The sequence below is a fragment of the Protopterus annectens genome, chromosome 1.part1 (genome assembly GCF_019279795.1).
Source record: "Protopterus annectens isolate FY-2018-M chromosome 1.part1, PAN1.0, whole genome shotgun sequence".
In the NCBI taxonomy this organism is placed as follows: domain Eukaryota; kingdom Metazoa; phylum Chordata; order Ceratodontiformes; family Protopteridae; genus Protopterus; species Protopterus annectens.
In genome coordinates this window covers 1,082,086,645-1,082,107,560 of record NC_056726.1, presented here as the reverse complement: position 1 = coordinate 1,082,107,560, position 20,916 = coordinate 1,082,086,645, and the positions used below count along the sequence as shown (strand labels likewise).

General features: G+C 37.2%; 1 protein-coding gene across 2 annotated transcripts in view; it reads right to left on the bottom strand.

Moving 5' to 3' along the window:
* The window catches only part of LOC122808951, a 787,628-nt gene that overhangs the window by 435,033 nt on the left and 331,679 nt on the right, over window positions 1–20,916 (bottom strand). For both annotated transcript variants that reach the window (XM_044080112.1, XM_044080121.1), the window contains exon 2: window positions 4,938–4,964. In XM_044080112.1, the coding sequence (XP_043936047.1) occupies window positions 4,938–4,964 (27 nt within the window). The remainder of the gene's footprint in view (window positions 1–4,937; window positions 4,965–20,916) is intronic.

Here is a 20,916-nt window from a genome sequence, read left to right as displayed (position 1 = left end):
AGGCTAAAAGCCCTATCCCTCTACTCAGTTTCATACAGACTCCTCAGTGGTGACCTCTGTTGGGCATACAAGGTGATCATGAACCCCACGTTGATGGGACTGCTGCATATCCACAAATCAAGCACCACTCAAATAATGCACATGTGTGGCCTCACCCTGGACTGTGACATCAACAAGACGTGGTGGCAGGACAGATTTGTGTTCCAGAGACTCCCCCATCTATGGAATAGACTCCCTCTCCAGATCAAGCAGAGTACCTCTTTACCCCTTTTTAAGCGCAATCTGGAAAACTGGATGGGAAACAGAAAATATACCCCTGGGATTCCACACATGTCCCTGCTGGACAGGGTCATCATGTGCTGATTTGTCTAAACATGGGCTAAACTCTTGCCTAGGGTTATAAGGGCCTCAGCACCAATAGCCTAGTATCCTCCTATGATCCCCTATGATCCTATAATCCTATGAATAGATTCCCCATACACGTCAAAGCACGTTACTGATCCTCTTCAAGTGCAATCTTGATGAGTGGATGGAAAACCACAAATTTATCCCAGGGGTTCCACCTGTGTCTCTCATTGACAGGGGTGACAGTTTCTAATTGAGGTTTCTTTTCTGGGGATAAACTCTTGGCTAGGCTTGTAAGGGCCCCAAGGCCATTAGCCTAGTAACCTTCTATGATCCTGTAATCCCATGATCACACCAAGATCTGCTTTCAGTGCAAAGCAAGCCAGTTAGTACTTTGAGTTTCTCCTAACCTGCCATAATGGCATGCATATTGTTTCACTAACACCATTACATAACTTACCTATTACACACCATATGTCAGCCACAAAATTCTTTCCATAACTGTTCAGCTAGATTTCTGCATTGTCAGCTTCTTCTCAGTAGCTGTGATCACATGAGTCCCTTAGTGTTGGCCTGCACTTCAGAGAAGTAGATGCCAAACAAGAGTGGTCCCAGTGCTGAACCCTGAGGTACTCCACTTGTCACTTGTCTGGAGCTAGAGTTGGAGTCAGCTACTTTTACAGTGTGGGTTCTGTCAGTAAGCCAGTTGGTAGCCCATCGAGTGATGTAGGGATTAATGCCCAGCTTAGTAAGTTTATCTATGATTCCAGAGTGGGGGGTGGTGTCAAAGGCCTTGGTGAGTTCCAGATAGGCTGTGCAGACCACCTTACCCTTGTCCACGGCTCTGGACACTGATTCAAAGAAGTCAATCAGGTTCAGGAGACAAGATTGGCCCTTCACAAACCCAAACTGCATGGGGTCCAGTGTTTGAAGGTTGTCAATGTCTTTGTTTATAAGTTCCATGATAATATGTTCCATGGCCTTGCAGATCAGGCTTGTCAGACTGATGGTGTGGCAGTTCCTGGGATCCAAGGTAGATCCCATCTTGTGGAGAGAGATAACTGTAGCTTTATAAAAAGGCTCTTGAATCATTTGACACAATTATGGACTGGTTCTTAGGTTCATAGGTAGGTACTAGGCTATTGGTCCTAGGGCCTATATAAGCCTAGCCAAAGGTACCCTGGCTTTTGCCACCCAAGAAAATTATTTTCCTGTGCCACTGTCGAGCAGAGCCACAGAAGTGATCCCCGGGGTGAATTTCCTATCTCCCATCCAATCATAAAGATTTTTCTTGAACAGTACTAATGAGGAACTTTGTTTGATATAGATAGGTAGTTTGTTCCAGAGTATGGGAAGTCTCTGGGACAAGAATCTATCCCTCCAGCATGTTCTGTTTATTGTGGTGATGAGGTTTAGGTCCCTAGAGCGTGTAGCTCATAGGGATTGGGATTTCTTTAAGTGGAGCATGTCTAAAAGCTCTGGGTTTGACATAGCTTTGTGTGTTAGGCAGAGATCGCCTCTGAGTAGGCGATATGCAACAGAGTAAAGCTGCAGTTTTTTGAGACAGTCTGCATAGGGCATCTCTTTGAGGCCAGTAATCCTCTTTGTGAGGTATTTCTGTGGCCTTTCCAGGTGTTGTAGATGTCTTGTGAGGTACATACCAAAAGGGGCATTGTACTCTATAATGCGTCTAATGAGTGATGAGTAGAGGGGAACAATGACCTCTTTTTTCCTGGATGAGAAACATTTTGTGATAAGGTGTGCTACATAGAAGGATTTCCTGACTACTGTGGTGATGTGATTATCAAAGGAGAGACTACTATCCACCTGTGTCCCAAGGTCTCTTATCACATTTTCAGTGTTAAGTATACTACCACCTATGTGGTAGTTCATGGGTACTGAGTTTTTACCAAAAAGAATGACAATGCACTTTTTGGCATTGAGCTTGAGGCCATGGCTTTGACACCAGGCATCTGTCTCAGCAAGGCTCATTTGTAGGATGTCCACATCTTTTGGATTTTGATTATGGCTCCTAGTTTGCAGTCATCTGCAAACTTCGTTAGCCAAAGACCTTCTGTGTTGGCCTGTACTTCAGAGAAGTAGATACCAAACAGGAGAGGACCCAGGAGTGAACCCTGTGTTACTCCACTTGTCACTGGTCTGAAGCTGGATTTGGAGTCTGCTACTTTCAAAGTGTGGGTTCTGTCAGTGAGCCAGTTGAAACCCATCTTGTGACACAGGGATTTATACCTAGTTTAGTGAGTTTATCTATAATTCCAGAGAGGGGGATGGTGTCAAAAGCCTTGGCAAGATATAGATAGGTTGTGTGAACCACCTTACCCTCATCTACGGCTTTGGTGACTGCTTCAAAGAAGTCTATCAGGTTTAGGAGACATGGTCTGCCTTTTACAAACCTGAACTGGGTGGGGTCCTGAGTTTGGAGATTACCAATGTCATTGTTTATAAGTTCCATGATGATACGCTCCATAGCCTTGCAGACCAGGCTCATTAGGCTAATGGGGTGGTAGTTTCTGGGGTCTGTAGTGGCTCCCCCTTTGTGGAGTGGGATAACTGTTGCTGTGCACCATTCAGTGGGTACATAGCCTGAGGTGAGGCTATGATTAAACATGGTACTTAGGTAGGGTGCCAGTTCGTTCTGTAGTTCATGTAGAACACAGCCTGGGATGACGTCAGGTCCCATGGATGCTGTGTTCTTGGCTTTGGATAGTGTGTTTTTTACCTGTGCAGCCATGATTACAGGAACTTTGCATTCTTCTGGTATAGAGATGGGCCCTTTAGGGGATGACAGAGGGGTAAAGTTAGCACTGAACCTATCTGCCAGGATGTTGGCAATATCCGTTGGTTCTGTATGTTTAGTGCCATTATGCTGCAACTCAGAGCAGATCTGAGTGTTGCCATTGATATTCTTGACATAGCTATAGAATGCTTTGTGGTTGTCTTTAGAGTCAGTGGCAATTTTGTTTTCATAACTAGCTTTGGAGGATTTTATGAAGAATCTCAGCTTCTTACTGAAGCTGACCAGGGAGTTTCTCCAATCATCTAATTTTACTCTTTTTTGCAACAGTTTCTTTCTTTCTTTCTTCTGTTGTAGAGTTTGTTTATGGCAGGGGACCACCAGATTGGCTTCCTTTTTTTGGAGGATAGCATCTTGGTTCTGTTAGGGATTGCACGATCCATGCACTCATGTAAGTGCTTATAAAGTCCATTTGTGTAGGATTCAGCAGTCATACCTCTATTGGGTGTCATGAAGTTTGCCACTTCTGTCTTAAGAAGCGTGAAGTTGGCTTTGGAGAAATTATTTACTGTGGTTTCCCTAATGGGGGGGGGTGAGGGAGGGATGTGGATGTCTAGGGTGATTAGCTTATGGTCGGATCTGACCAATGAGGAATTGACCTCTGGTGTGAAGCACCGGTTGCCCATGTTGGTAATAACCAGGTCTATGATATTGCTGCCCCTGGTGGGGATGTGGATAAGCTGATCCATGGCATTGGAATTTATGAATTCCAGAAAACGTTGAGCACAAGAGTTGGTACATGAGTAGTTTTCCCAGTTAATGGAAGGGTAGTTGAAATCACCCATTATTAGGGTGTTAGGTTGTACTCTAATATTTTCCAGTGTATTAAGAAATGAGGAGTGGGAATCCTGGGGCATGGTGGGGGATATGTAGCAAGCTACAATTTGGATTGCGGTCTTGCCCAGAGTTAGTTGCACTTGGATAATCTTGGATGCATTATGCTGAGCAACTAGCCTGGAGGTGTGGATATCCTTAATGAATATGGACATGCCTCTGCCTTTAGTGTTTCGGTCCAGGTTAGGTGGCCGAAAGGTGTGGTATGAATTATAGCCTGGTAATGCAGGGGTACTCTCTGGAGCCATGAACCAGGTCTCTGTCACTGCACAGATGACGATGTTCTCCATTTTAAGGAGTGCCTCGATAGAGTGCATTTTGAGGTTTAGACTTCTAGCATTGAGTAGCAATACCCTCAGATTCTTCTTGCCTGTAACTGTTAGCCCTCAATCCCAGTACAGTCAGTTCTTGAATCTAGTTAAGCAATTGTGTAACAATAAAGTAAAATTTCCTCAATGAACACTGTGTTTCCTGTTTAAAGAGAGGAGAGTAACTGGGCATGCTTCATTTGATTTTTAGCATTTTGATGCCTTTGAATATAAAGGACTCCAGTAGAGAAGGCATTGAAAAGCATCCATATTCTTTCTATTTAGTATCTAAAAGAACTGATTTACATAACCCTACTGAAACATTAAGTAAGAAAAAGAAAAACATAATAATAGTCATCGTATACAACTGTTTAAAAGTCTGTGTCCTTATAAGGTAATAGCCGGTAATATAAAGCAGTTAGTAGAAAACTAGCCTAATGTTTTCAAAATGTAGGCAACAATAACCAAATGTCCACTGATTCCATCAGTGCGAGAAAACAGAAAGTAGCATTGTTAAGTATTCAGTACCCTCTATTCCAAAAACATGTGAAAACAGTCGGCTTAGTACACATTAATGTAATAGCATTTCAACTGGCAACAGCGAAAAGCAAACAGCTCAAAAATTTGTTACTTACTGGCTTGTGTAGACACATTGATTAAACCTAGGAAAAAAAGTAACACTTTTACTTGCTGATTTCATCTATGTCTTCCAGAAGATGTTTCCCCAATATTTTATATTTAAAACGTATGCATTATAATAACTAGTCAATAAATCATCAACTATTTCTGTGTAGGAATCTATCAAGTGTGTCACACTTTATATTTTATAATTCCGCTTTAAACACTGCTGACACTGAAACCATTTAAAAGCTGCAACTCATACAAAATATTCCAAATAGTTAAACTGAGCTTACATGTTTAATGTGGAAGGTCGGTATTTGTAACACATGACTGTTAACCCCTTTCATGCTTTATTTCACCTTCAAATGCTTACAAGATAATCCTGCTAACTCAGGTCTGAAATTCAACCATAATAAAACACAAATTCTGTTAGTTGGTCCAAAAAAAATACAATATACAAAATAAATTTGAAAAATACGTAGCACAATCTTAACAAATAACATAACAACATAAAATAAACTCTAAAAATAAATTTCAATAAAAGTATAACAGCAATAGATAATTTAATAAATAAATGGTTTAAAATAAAATTATCAATGGAAGATACATTATTACTTATAAAGATGGTATTACTGCCTAAAACTGTATACATAATTCAATCTAGTTTTATACCTCCTACATTTTCAATAATTAAAAAGTTTAATTCTATGTTTAAAAACTTCCTTTGGTATCCAATTAAACCAAGGATAGCATTGTCATATCATATGTACAGTTGGAAAAATGGAGGAATAGCACTACCAAACCTAGAAATTTATTCAATCTCTTCAGTAATTAAAACAATTTCATATCTCATAGATGGCAAATACTCAACAAAATGGAAAGAGAATATTCCAACTTTATCTCAAAACATATATAATAATAACGATACCTATATGCAAAACGTAGTAAATAACTCATTCATCTGGAGACTGAAATAATTATTTTCCTACTGTCCCACATGAAACTTTAAATCCAATTATATAATACTAATCTTAAAATCCTTTAAACAATTTATCCTAAGATTTAAATTATATGAAAGTTTGATGTTCCTTGTTTACCCCATAGCACATATACAGGGGATCATTTTCTCTACAAATTATTATAAAATGTCATTATTTAAACACAATCATCTGATCTCTTGGCATCAAATGTTGAACAGCAATGAATTAAAATTTATTAATACTCTTATGGAAGAGAATCACTTTGACTCAATACTATGACTTGATTTACAAGAAGCTAGAAAATATATTGAAGATAAACTTGACTTAATTCCTTATTCATATAAAGGTTTAATTCCCAAACATATACAATATTTGATTGTTTTTACTCAGCAGAACAATTCAATTAAAACGAGCCTATTGCACACATACAAAGTAATAAAATCAGATTTGGATATATACCCAGATAATTATTGGAAAATGTTCTCTGACATCAATAATTGCAACCCTTCAGACACTTTGGTGCAGGCTGGAGAAGTTGCTTGACCGCAACTGAGCTACAAAATATAAGTATTTTTTGATTATTTTAACAGATTACTGTTTTTATAATTTAATATATATAAAGCACTTTGTCTATTCAGAATCTTCAGAAATCTTTTTCTGTTTAAAAACTTTCATAGCTTGTTGTCTTAGGCTATTGTATAAACTGAAACATTTACTCTGTGTAATTATCTCTTGGCTAGTGGGGGCTGGTTCTTTTGTGTTCTTGTAAAAAAGTTGTTGTTCTGGTCTTTGGTGCAGGCTGGAGAAGTTGTTTGACCGCAACTGAGCTACAAAATATAAGTATTTTTGATTATTTTAACAGATTACTGTTTTTATAATTTAATATATATAAAGCACTTTGTCTATTCAGAATCTTCAGAAATCTTTTTCTGTTTAAAACTTTCATAGCTTGTTGTCTTAGGCTATTGTATAAACTGAAACATTTACTCTGTGTAATTATCTCTTGGCTAGTGGGGCTGGTTCTTTTGTGTTCTTGTAAAAAAGTTGTTGTTCTGGTCTTTGGTGCAGGCTGGAGAAGTTGTTTGACCGCAACTGAGCTACAAAATATAAGTATTTTTGATTATTTTAACAGATTACTGTTTTATAATTTAATATATATAAAGCACTTTGTCTATTCAGAATCTTCAGAAATCTTTTTCTGTTTAAAACTTTCATAGCTTGTTGTCTTAGGCTATTGTATAAACTGAAACATTTACTCTGTGTAATTATCTCTTGGCTAGTGGGGCTGGTTCTTTTGTGTTCTTGTAAAAAAAGTTGTTGTTCTGGTCTTTGGTGCAGGCTGGAGAAGTTGTTTGACCGAACTGAGCTACAAAATATAAGTATTTTTGATTATTTTAACAGATTACTGTTTTTATAATTTAATATATATAAAGCACTTTGTCTATTCAGAATCTTCAGAAATCTTTTTCTGTTTAAAAACTTTCATAGCTTGTTGTCTTAGGCTATTGTATAAACTGAAATATTTACTCTGTGTAATTATCTCTTGGCTAGTGGGGCTGGTTCTTTTGTGTTCTTGTAAAAAAAGTTGTTGTTCTGGTCTTTGGTGCAGGCTGGAGAAGTTGTTTGACCGCAACTGAGCTACAAAATATAAGTATTTTTGATTATTTTAACAGATTACTGTTTTATAATTTAATATATATAAAGCACTTTGTCTATTCAGAATCTTCAGAAATCTTTTTCTGTTTAAAACTTTCATAGCTTGTTGTCTTAGGCTATTGTATAAACTGAAACATTTACTCTGTGTAATTATCTCTTGGCTAGTGGGGCTGGTTCTTTTGTGTTCTTGTAAAAAAAAGTTGTTGTTCTGGTCTTTGGTGCAGGCTGGAGAAGTTGTTTGACCGCAACTGAGCTACAAAATATAAGTATTTTTGATTATTTTAACAGATTACTGTTTTTATAATTTAATATATATAAAGCACTTTGTCTATTCAGAATCTTCAGAAATCTTTTTCTGTTTAAAAACTTTCATAGCTTGTTGTCTTAGGCTATTGTATAAACTGAAACATTTACTCTGTGTAATTATCTCTTGGCTAGTGGGGGCTGGTTCTTTTGTGTTCTTGTAAAAAAAAGTTGTTGTTCTTGTCTTTGGTGCAGGCTGGAGAAGTTGTTTGACCGCAACTGAGCTACAAAATATAAGTATTTTTTGATTATTTTAACAGACTACTGTTTTTATAATTTAATATATATAAAGCACTTTGTCTATTCAGAATCTTCAGAAATCTTTTTCTGTTTAAAAACTTTCATAGCTTGTTGTCTTAGGCTATTGTATAAACTGAAACATTTACTCTGTGTAATTATCTCTTGGCTAGTGGGGGCTGGTTCTTTTGTGTTCTTGTAAAAAAAAGTTGTTGTTCTGGTCTTTGGTGCAGGCTGGAGAAGTTGTTTGACCGCAACTGAGCTACAAAATATAAGTATTTTTGATTATTTTAACAGATTACTGTTTTTATAATTTAATATATATAAAGCACTTTGTCTATTCAGAATCTTCAGAAATCTTTTTCTGTTTAAAACTTTCATAGCTTGTTGTCTTAGGCTATTGTATAAACTGAAACATTTACTCTGTGTAATTATCTCTTGGCTAGTGGGGGCTGGTTCTTTTGTGTTCTTGTAAAAAAAGTTGTTGTTCTGGTCTTTGGTGCAGGCTGGAGAAGTTGTTTGACCGCAACTGAGCTACAAAATATAAGTATTTTTGATTATTTTAACAGATTACTGTTTTTATAATTTAATATATATAAAGCACTTTGTCTATTCAGAATCTTCAGAAATCTTTTTCTGTTTAAAAACTTTCATAGCTTGTTGTCTTAGGCTATTGTATAAACTGAAACATTTACTCTGTGTAATTATCTCTTGGCTAGTGGGGGCTGGTTCTTTTGTGTTCTTGTAAAAAAAAGTTGTTGTTCTGGTCTTTGGTGCAGGCTGGAGAAGTTGTTTGACCGCAACTGAGCTACAAAATATAAGTATTTTTGATTATTTTAACAGATTACTGTTTTTATAATTTAATATATATAAAGCACTTTGTCTATTCAGAATCTTCAGAAATCTTTTTCTGTTTAAAACTTTCATAGCTTGTTGTCTTAGGCTATTGTATAAACTGAAACATTTACTCTGTGTAATTATCTCTTGGCTAGTGGGGGCTGGTTCTTTTGTGTTCTTGTAAAAAAAAGTTGTTGTTCTGGTCTTTGGTGCAGGCTGGAGAAGTTGTTTGACCGCAACTGAGCTACAAAATATAAGTATTTTTTGATTATTTTAACAGATTACTGTTTTATAATTTAATATATATAAAGCACTTTGTCTATTCAGAATCTTCAGAAATCTTTTTCTGTTTAAAAACTTTCATAGCTTGTTGTCTTAGGCTATTGTATAAACTGAAACATTTACTCTGTGTAATTATCTCTTGGCTAGTGGGGGCTGGTTCTTTTGTGTTCTTGTAAAAAAAAGTTGTTGTTCTGGTCTTTGGAGCAGGCTGGAGAAGTTGTTTGACCGCAACTGAGCTACAAAATATAAGTATTTTTTGATTATTTTAACAGATTACTGTTTTTATAATTTAATATACATAAAGCACTTTGTCTATTCAGAATCTTCAGAAATCTTTTTCTGTTTAAAAACTTTCATAGCTTGTTGTCTTAGGCTATTGTATAAACTGAAACATTTACTCTGTGTAATTATCTCTTGGCTAGTGGGGCTGGGTCTTTTGTGTTCTTGTAAAAAAGTTGTTGTTCTGGTCTTTGGTGCAGGCTGGAGAAGCTGTTTGACCGCAACTGAGCTACAAAATATAAGTATTTTTTGATTATTTTAACAGATTACTGTTTTATAATTTAATATATATAAAGCACTTTGTCTATTCAGAATCTTCAGAAATCTTTTCTGTTTAAAAACTTTCATAGCTTGTTGTCTTAGGCTATTGTATAAACTGAAACATTTACTCTGTGTAATTATCTCTTGGCTAGTGGGGGCTGGTTCTTTTGTGTTCTTGTAAAAAAGTTGTTGTTCTGGTCTTTGGTGCAGGCTGGAGAAGTTGTTTGACCGCAACTGAGCTACAAAATATAAGTATTTTTGATTATTTTAACAGATTACTGTTTTTATAATTTAATATATATAAAGCACTTTGTCTATTCAGAATCTTCAGAAATCTTTTTCTGTTTAAAAACTTTCATAGCTTGTTGTCTTAGGCTATTGTATAAACTGAAACATTTACTCTGTGTAATTATCTCTTGGCTAGTGGGGGCTGGTTCTTTTGTGTTCTTGTAAAAAAAGTTGTTGTTCTGGTCTTTGGTGCAGGCTGGAGAAGTTGTTTGACCGCAACTGAGCTACAAAATATAAGTATTTTTGATTATTTTAACAGATTACTGTTTTTATAATTTAATATATATAAAGCACTTTGTCTATTCAGAATCTTCAGAAATCTTTTTCTGTTTAAAAACTTTCATAGCTTGTTGTCTTAGGCTATTGTATAAACTGAAACATTTACTCTGTGTAATTATCTCTTGGCTAGTGGGGCTGGTTCTTTTGTGTTCTTGTAAAAAAGTTGTTGTTCTGGTCTTTGGTGCAGGCTGGAGAAGTTGTTTGACCGCAACTGAGCTACAAAATATAAGTATTTTTGATTATTTTAACAGATTACTGTTTTATAATTTAATATATATAAAGCACTTTGTCTATTCAGAATCTTCAGAAATCTTTTTCTGTTTAAAAACTTTCATAGCTTGTTGTCTTAGGCTATTGTATAAACTGAAACATTTACTCTGTGTAATTATCTCTTGGCTAGTGGGGGCTGGTTCTTTTGTGTTCTTGTAAAAAAAGTTGTTGTTCTGGTCTTTGGTGCAGGCTGGAGAAGTTGTTTGACCGCAGCTGAGCTACAAAATATAAGTATTTTTTGATTATTTTAACAGATTACTGTTTTATAATTTAATATATATAAAGCACTTTGTCTATTCAGAATCTTCAGAAATCTTTTTCTGTTTAAAAACTTTCATAGCTTGTTGTCTTAGGCTATTGTATAAACTGAAACATTTACTCTGTGTAATTATCTCTTGGCTAGTGGGGGCTGGTTCTTTTGTGTTCTTGTAAAAAAAAGTTGTTGTTCTGGTCTTTGGTGCAGGCTGGAGAAGTTGTTTGACCGCAACTGAGCTACAAAATATAAGTATTTTTGATTATTTTAACAGATTACTGTTTTATAATTTAATATATATAAAGCACTTTGTCTATTCAGAATCTTCAGAAATCTTTTTCTGTTTAAAAACTTTCATAGCTTGTTGTCTTAGGCTATTGTATAAACTGAAACATTTACTCTGTGTAATTATCTCTTGGCTAGTGGGGGCTGGTTCTTTTGTGTTCTTGTAAAAAAAAGTTGTTGTTCTGGTCTTTGGTGCAGGCTGGAGAAGTTGTTTGACCGCAACTGAGCTACAAAATATAAGTATTTTTGATTATTTTAACAGATTACTGTTTTTATAATTTAATATATATAAAGCACTTTGTCTATTCAGAATCTTCAGAAATCTTTTTCTGTTTAAAAACTTTCACAGCTTGTTGTCTTAGGCTATTGTATAAACTGAAACATTTACTCTGTGTAATTATCTCTTGGCTAGTGGGGGCTGGTTCTTTTGTGTTCTTGTAAAAAAAAGTTGTTGTTCTGGTCTTTGGTGCAGGCTGGAGAAGTTGTTTGACCGCAACTGAGCTACAAAATATAAGTATTTTTTAATTATTTTAACAGATTACTGTTTTTATAATTTAATATATATAAAGCACTTTGTCTATTCAGAATCTTCAGAAATCTTTTTCTGTTTAAAACTTTCATAGCTTGTTGTCTTAGGCTATTGTATAAACTGAAACATTTACTCTGTGTAATTATCTCTTGGCTAGTGGGGGCTGGTTCTTTTGTGTTCTTGTAAAAAAAAGTTGTTGTTCTGGTCTTTGGTGCAGGCTGGAGAAGTTGTTTGACCGCAACTGAGCTACAAAATATAAGTATTTTTGATTATTTTAACAGATTACTGTTTTTATAATTTAATATATATAAAGCACTTTGTCTATTCAGAATCTTCAGAAATCTTTTTCTGTTTAAAACTTTCATAGCTTGTTGTCTTAGGCTATTGTATAAACTGAAACATTTACTCTGTGTAATTATCTCTTGGCTAGTGGGGGCTGGTTCTTTTGTGTTCTTGTAAAAAAAAAGTTGTTGTTCTGGTCTTTGGTGCAGGCTGGAGAAGTTGTTTGACCGCAACTGAGCTACAAAATATAAGTATTTTTGATTATTTTAACAGATTACTGTTTTTATAATTTAATATATATAAAGCACTTTGTCTATTCAGAATCTTCAGAAATCTTTTTCTGTTTAAAAACTTTCATAGCTTGTTGTCTTAGGCTATTGTATAAACTGAAACATTTACTCTGTGTAATTATCTCTTGGCTAGTGGGGCTGGTTCTTTTGTGTTCTTGTAAACTAGAAGTTGTTGTTCTGGTCTTTGGAGCAGGCTGAAGATGTTGTTTGACTGCAACTGAGCTACAAAATATAAGTATTTTTGATTATTTTAACAGATTACTGTTTTATAATTTAATATATATAAAGCACTTTGTCTATTCAGAATCTTCAGAAATCTTTTTCTGTTTAAAAACTTTCATAGCTTGTTGTCTTAGGCTATTGTATAAACTGAAACATTTACTCTGTGTAATTATCTCTTGGCTAGTGGGGCTGGTTCTTTTGTGTTCTTGTAAAAAACAAGTTCTCGTTCTGGCCTTTGGTGCAGGCTGCAGAAGCTGTTTGACCGCAACTGTCCTCCAAAATATAAGTACTTTTTGATTATTTTAACAGATTACTGTTTTATAATTTAATATATATAAAGCACTTTGTCTATTCAGAATCTTCAGAAATCTTTTTCTGTTTAAAAACTTTCATAGCTTGTTGTCTTAGGCTATTGTATAAACTGAAACATTTACTCTGTGTAATTATCTCTTGGCTAGTGGGGCTGGTTCTTTTGTGTTCTTGTAAAAAAAAAGTTGTTGTTCTGGTCTTTGGTGCAGGCTGGAGAAGTTGTTTGACCGCAACTGAGCTACAAAATATAAGTATTTTTGATTATTTTAACAGATTACTGTTTTTATAATTTAATATATATAAAGCACTTTGTCTATTCAGAATCTTCAGAAATCTTTTTCTGTTTAAAAACTTTCATAGCTTGTTGTCTTAGGCTATTGTATAAACTGAAACATTTACTCTGTGTAATTATCTCTTGGCTAGTGGGGCTGGTTCTTTTGTGTTCTTGTAAAAAAAAGTTGTTGTTCTGGTCTTTGGTGCAGGCTGGAGAAGTTGTTTGACCGCAACTGAGCTACAAAATATAAGTATTTTTGATTATTTTAACAGATTACTGTTTTTATAATTTAATATATATAAAGCACTTTGTCTATTCAGAATCTTTAGAAATCTTTTTCTGTTTAAAGCTTTCATAGCTTGTTGTCTTAGGCTATTGTATAAACTGAAACATTTACTCTGTGTAATTATCTCTTGGCTAGTGGGGGCTGGTGCTTTTGTGTTCTTGTAAAAAAAGTTGTTGTTCTGGTCTTTGGAGCAGGCTGGAGAAGTTGTTTGACCATAACTGAGCTACAAAATATAAGTATTTTTGATTATTTTAACAGATTACTGTTTTTATAATTTAATATATATAAAGCACTTTGTCTATTCAGAATCTTCAGAAATCTTTTCTGTTTAAAACTTTCATAGCTTGTTGTCTTAGGCTATTGTATAAACTGAAACATTTACTCTGTGTAATTATCTCTTGGCTAGTGGGGCTGGTTCTTTTGTGCTCTTGTAAAAAAAAAGTTCTTGTTCTGCTCTTTGGTGCAGGCTGGAGAAGTTGTTTGACCGCAACTCAGCTACAAAATATAAGTATTTTTTGATTATTTTAACAGATTACTGTTTTTATAATTTAATATATATAAAGCACTTTGTCTATTCAGAATCTTCAGAAATCTTTTTCTGTTTAAAAACTTTCATAGCTTGTTGTCTTAGGCTATTGTATAAACTGAAACATTTACTCTGTGTAATTATCTCTTGGCTAGTGGGGCTGGTTCTTTTGTGTTCTTGTAAAAAAAGTTGTTGTTCTGGTCTTTGGTGCAGGCTGGAGAAGTTGTTTGACCGCAACTGAGCTACAAAATATAAGTATTTTTGATTATTTTAACAGATTACTGTTTTTATAATTTAATATATATAAAGCACTTTGTCTATTCAGAATCTTCAGAAATCTTTTTCTGTTTAAAACTTTCATAGCTTGTTGTCTTAGGCTATTGTATAAACTGAAACATTTACTCTGTGTAATTATCTCTTGGCTAGTGGGGCTGGTTCTTTTGTGTTCTTGTAAAAAAGTTGTTGTTCTGGTCTTTGGTGCAGGCTGGAGAAGTTGTTTGACCGCAACTGAGCTACAAAATATAAGTATTTTTTGATTATTTTAACAGATTACTGTTTTTATAATTTAATATATATAAAGCACTTTGTCTATTCAGAATCTTCAGAAATCTTTTTCTGTTTAAAAACTTTCATAGCTTGTTGTCTTAGGCTATTGTATAAACTGAAACATTTACTCTGTGTAATTATCTCTTGGCTAGTGGGGCTGGTTCTTTTGTGTTCTTGTAAAAAAGTTGTTGTTCTGGTCTTTGGTGCAGGCTGGAGAAGTTGTTTGACCGCAACTGAGCTACAAAATATAAGTATTTTTTGATTATTTTAACAGATTACTGTTTTATAATTTAATATATATAAAGCACTTTGTCTATTCAGAATCTTCAGAAATCTTTTCTGTTTAAAAACTTTCATAGCTTGTTGTCTTAGGCTATTTTGTCCCACCCTCCCTCCCTGTTGGTGTCTTGCTCTTATACTTGGTGGCTTTGCAGTTGCCCACCCCTACTGTGACACACCTCCCAGTCTAGTGTCATTAGCTCATTCTTCTTAATACAGAGAGAACATTTGATAAGGCCTTCTGTTCCTCCTTTTTACCTTTTCAAAAAGTAAAACAAAACTTTTTTTTCTTCTTCGCCTGAACCTTCTTGTGTTCTGACTGTCCTTCTCAAACATATTGGAAATATACAGTATATTTCAGAGCATTTGTTATAACTGTATTTGCTATAACTGATTTAAGTATTTTTTTCTGGCTTTTTGAATAATTACTGCTTAGCGACTGCATCTTAGCCTGTTTATACAGCTCTGCATTCTATTTAAACTGTTTTTGTGTTGATTAACTGTTTTGCACTCTTAAAAGTTATTTGTTGCTTAATTTTACCTGTAGGCTAACACACTCAAGTGTGCTAGCCACTTAAAAGCATTTATAGCATTTACTGTCTGTTTTTTTCCTTGTCTCTGTAAAAAAAAAAAAAAAAAAATCTCTTGTTTTCCCACCTTACTGAACTAGAGTAGTCCAGTTTCAGAGTTGCTGATCCCTGGGCTTTGTTTTTAGTTCCTGTTACTGATCCATTGCCTTATTAGGAAGGAGGGAAGTTTCTTTGCTTACCAGTGGGAGTGGGAAGCACTGAGCAGCCTTTTTGTCCGAATTGGTGAAGTTCAGCCAGAAACTAGTAGTCTATTGGTCGTTTTGGGCCAATTCCTAGCTCCTTTCAGCCCCTGCTATAAAACACGCTAAACACGTGTTTTCCAGCTTGTACCAACTCTGCACAGATCCTCGTGGTGGCCTGCAGAGTGATCCAAGCAGCAGAGAGCTAAAAGAGTGACTTTCTACCAGATATAAGTATTTTTGTGGCTTTCCCACTGTTATTAAGCTAGCGACTGCATTTCGCCTGTTTTACTGCTACTTTAAGTGATTTCTGCATTTTACACTGTTTATTGCACTTTAAGTTACTAATTGTTGCAAATTGTTTCTGTAGGCTACACACTAAAGTGCGCTAGCCGATTTACAGCATTTATAGCATTTACTGTCTGTTTTTTTTCCTTATCTCTGTAATAAAACAAAAAATCTCTTGTTTTCCCACTTTACTGAACTAGAGTAGTCCAGTTTCAGAGTTGCTGATCCCTGGGCTTTGTTTTTAGTTCCTGTTACTGATCCATTGCCTTATTAGGAAGGAGGGAAGTTTCTTTGCTTACCAGTGGGAGTGGGAAGCACTGAGCGGCCTCTTTGTCCGATTTGGTGAAGTTTCAGCCAGAAACTAGTAGTCCATTGGTCGTTTTGGGCCAATTCCTAGCTCCCTTCAGCCCCCTGCTATAAAACACGCTAAACTGTACTGCTGATCTAACCAGCATATCATATAACTGAAAAGTTCATCTCTACTTGATTCCCAAGTAGACTATTCTCTATCTGTAAAGCCTAGCACTTACTCCTACAGTACTTGCACCTTGATAAAGCACTCTTATTATAGATAGTACCCCACCAGCCCAAAACCCACTTCCCCCGGAGTCCTTTGAAAGTTCTTTATCTACTACTTCTAGTATGTCGAGGGATCAGTTGCTAGTGTCCTCTCCAGCTCAACTGGTGAACCTGGGAATATTGAGGCAATGTTACAATTGCCTCATGTACACAGACAATCCTCTCCTTCTCCCACAAAACACAAATACATGCGAGAGATGCAACTATACGGCCAAACTGGAGGCTGAGCTCTCTCAACATAGGACTGGCAAGACCAGACAGGAGGAGAAGGCAACCACACACAATACATACCCAATCACACATGGTACCATCACAACTTCAAATCATACACATACTCACACAAAGACATACTCGGAGGCTCTGGTCAAAAATTTACCAAAACAGCAGAGGCCACCAAAGCAGACACCCAAACAACTACCACCTCACGACCCAACACATGCAACACATAGACCACACAGTCAGAGTGTCAAACAGTCACAGCCCTTAAGGCCAAACAAAATGCCAGACACACTTGTCATTGGTGATTCCATAGTCAGACACACTGACGTCCCGCTCACCAGACTGAGTAAGGAGAAGGTCACAGTAAGCTGCCTGTCGGGCGCTAGAATCCGCCACATAACGCAAGCACTCAGGTCTCTCAACAGCAGGTACAAGTACGACTCAGTCATTGTCCACGCTGGTGTCAACGACCTGAGACGTACCTCCTTGGACTACATGAAAGGACGCCGAGGAGCTCTCTGATTATGTAGCCCAGGCAGGTATGACCCTGACCTTGAGCAGTATCCTACCTTCACCTAGAATGATGCCACAATACAGTGATAAGATGATCAGCTTTAATAATTGGCTTAAATTCTGGTGTCATTCAAAGGGGATCCAATGTCTGTCTGCCTGGGATGACATGTTGGACAAGCCACGCTGCTTCACAAGGGACGGCTTGCACCTGTCACCCTGGGCTTCGGATATTGGCAAAGGCTCTTGCCACCCCATAGTGCCTTTTTAGGCAAGGCTCAAATTCTAAACCTACCACCCTAGAACACCAAAAGGAAAAAACTAAGGGTAATGCTGCTCAATGCCAGAAGTCTCAATCTCAAGATGCACGCACTCGAGGCCCTTCTCAATATGGAGAACATCGATGTCTGTGCTGTGACAGAAACCTGGTTCAAGGCTCCTGAGAGCACCCCAGCACTAACAGGTTTCACCTCATATCATACGTTCCGGCCCCAAAATCCGGACAACACCAAGAAAGGAGGGGGGGTGTCCATATTCATAAAGGACACCCACACCTCAAGGTTGGTGGCAACGCCGCGATGCATCGGAGACCATCCAGGTGCAATTAACCATAGGCAAGACTGCTCTGCAATTTGTAGCATGTTACAGGCCACCCTCTCAAACTCAGGAACCTCACATGGCCTTCCTGAAAACATTGGAGGATAAATGTATCTCCAAACACCATCATACTAGGTGACTTCAACTACCCTAATATAGACTGGGAACACTACTCAAGCCCGAACACTCTAACCCAAAGATTCCTGGAGTTCATAAACTCAAATGCCATGGAACAACTAGTCACCATCCCTACAAGAGGTGAAAACATACTTGATCTCATCATCACGAACATGGGATCAAAATGTTCAACACCGGAAGTATACCCCTCACTGGTGAGATCAGATCATAAACTAATCTCGCTGGAGGTCCTCATCCCGCCCCACCTGAAACAAAAAGACCACAGTGAAAAACTTCTCAAAAGCCGATTTCACACTTCTAAAAACTAGTGTGGTCTCCTTTAAGGCCCCTGAGCCAGTGGTAAACATTACTCAAACTGCTGAATCACTTACAAATGCCTTCTACCAGCACCTACAGGACTGCATGGATCAGGCAATCCCAAACAAAACTAAGACTCTCTGTACCAAAGGCAAGCGTCCAGTCTGGTGGACCCCAGCCATAAACAAGCTCTACAACAAAAGGAGGAAGCTACTACAAGATAGAGCAAAATCCTTGAAAGGTAAGACACCTTTGATCATTATAAGTAAAAACTAAGAGCTCTCATAAAATCATCCAAGGCAAATTTTGAGAGAAAAATCGCCAAGGACTCTAAAGACAATCATAAGGCCTTCTTTAGCTATGTTAGAAACCTAGGAGGAAACTCCCAGATATGCTCAGAATTAGTTCAAAATGATGTGAAAATTACTGAACCTACACACATTGCTAACATACTGGCTGACAGGTTCAGTGCAAACTCCCCCTCCCCAAAGGAGAGATATCTATTCCAGAGGATTGTAGCCCCCCAAACATCTCCAACGCCCAGGTGAGAACTGCCCTCACTAAGGCAAAAAACACAGCATCCATGGGACCGGATGGTGTCCCCGGCTGTGTGCTTCATGAACTCAACGAGGAATTAAACCCACAGTTAGGACAGCTGTTTAATCTTAGCCTCACCTCAGGATACATACCCAAGGAGTGGCGCACGGCGACTGTGGTCCCACTTCATAAGGGCGGTGCCTCCACAGACCCTGGAAATTACCACCCCATTAGCTTGACAAGCCTTATCTGCAAAGCCATGGAGAGGATCATAATGGAACTCATAAATAAAGACATAGGAACTTGCAGACTTTGGATCCAACCCAGTTTGGCTTTGTCAAAGGCAGATCCTGCCTCTTAAACTTGGTTGACTTTTTCGAGACAGTCACCAAGGCCATTGATGAGGGAAAGGCAGTCCATACAGCCTACCTCGACCTGGCAAAGGCCTTCGACACAATACCCCACTCAGGTATCATCGAAAAACTCATCAGCTTGAATGTAAACCCATACATCACAAGATGGGTTGCAAACTGGCTAAGCGACAGAACCCACAGGGTCAGAGTTGCTGGAGCCATGTCAGACTCAAAGCCTGTCACAAGTGGTGTCCCACAGGGCTCAGTCCTGGGTCCACTCTTGTTCGGCATCTACTTTTCTGAAGTACAAGCAAACACAGGAGGGTTATGGCTGACAAAGTTTGCAGATGACTGCAAACTGGGCCATAGTCGAAAACACATCTGACACAGATATCCTCCAGAAGGGCCTCACAGAAATGGATAACTGGTGCCAGAGCCATGGCCTGAAGTTAAACGCCAAAAATGCATAGTCATACCCTTCGGGAAAAACAAGGTTACCCCTAGCTACCATATAGGTGACAATCCACTGAGCACAGAAAAAGTCATCAGGGATCTGGGGACCCAAGTTGACAGTAGTCTTTCGTTTGACACTCATGTTGCTAAAGTAGTTAGGAAAACCTTCTATATCGCCCACCTGATCATGAAGGGATTCACATCTAGATCAAGGGAGGTCATCGTCCCCCTGTACTCATCACTCATTAGACCTATGATTGAGTACAATGCCCCATTCGGAATGTATCTGACCAGACACCTGATGCAGCTTGAAAGGCCCCAAAAGTTCCTCACCAAAAGGATAAAGGGTCTCAAAAATATGTCTTATGCTGCCCGACTGAAAGAACTCCAGCTTTATTCAGTCTCATACCGCTTGCTCAGAGGTGACCTGTGCCTGACATATAAGGCCATGTCAAACCCAGATTTGATGAATATGCTTCACCTCAAAAATCTAGATCCCTCAGAACCACAAGGGCGGAGACTTAAACCTTGACACGGTTATAAATAGAACGTGCTGGAGGGACAGATTCATCACCCAGAGACTCCCTATGCTGTGGAACAAAATCCCGGTACATGTGAGGCAGAGCACCTCGCTGGCCTTGTTCAAGAGGAATCTTGACCAATGGATGGGAGATCGCAGATATACCCCAGGGATTACTTCAGTGTCACTGCTTGACAGAGGCACAGAAAAATGATAGGCATAGTTTTTATTCAAACTAAAGGGGTGGCGAAAGCCACATAACTATGGGCTAGGCTTATAAATGCCCTTGGGCAGATAGCCTAGTATGAACCTATGAACCTATGAACCTATGAACCTAAAAGATAAATCAAATATGCTTCAGTCAGCTGGTAAAACTACTTCATCACCTAAATGGAAAATTTTTACCTGGAAATTCTTAAACAGATCATTTCTCACTCCATATACCATAAATAAGATATCTAAACAAAAAGTACTTTGTTGGAGATGTAAGAAGGTAGAAAATGCAGATTTGGACATATATATTGTATGATTGCTTATGCTTAAAGAAATTTTGTGAAGATATTAACAAATTCTTACAAGCAATCTTTACTGATAACTTTTTACTTACTAAATTGTTAGTTTTATTTAACTCTCCAATCCCAAATTGTGTAACATCAAGTAAATATCCACTGCCTTGGTCTGTTCTATTCATTGCCAGGAAAGAAATTACAAAAAAATTGGAAGTCTTCGCACATTCCCTCTTTTCAAAATTTTAAAGATCTTCTCATGGAAGGATCTAAATTAGAATTGTTGACAATTACATTTAGATCTTCAAGGAATACAACAATATATAATCAATGGAAGAGTATAAATGATTTATTACAAAAATAACAAGTTGAATGCAATTAACTTTTATATTTAGTTTTAACTGTATTATTTGATGGTAGTATAGTGAACATCAATGTACATAGTTTATTACCTTGTTCTTTTATGTCAATGCT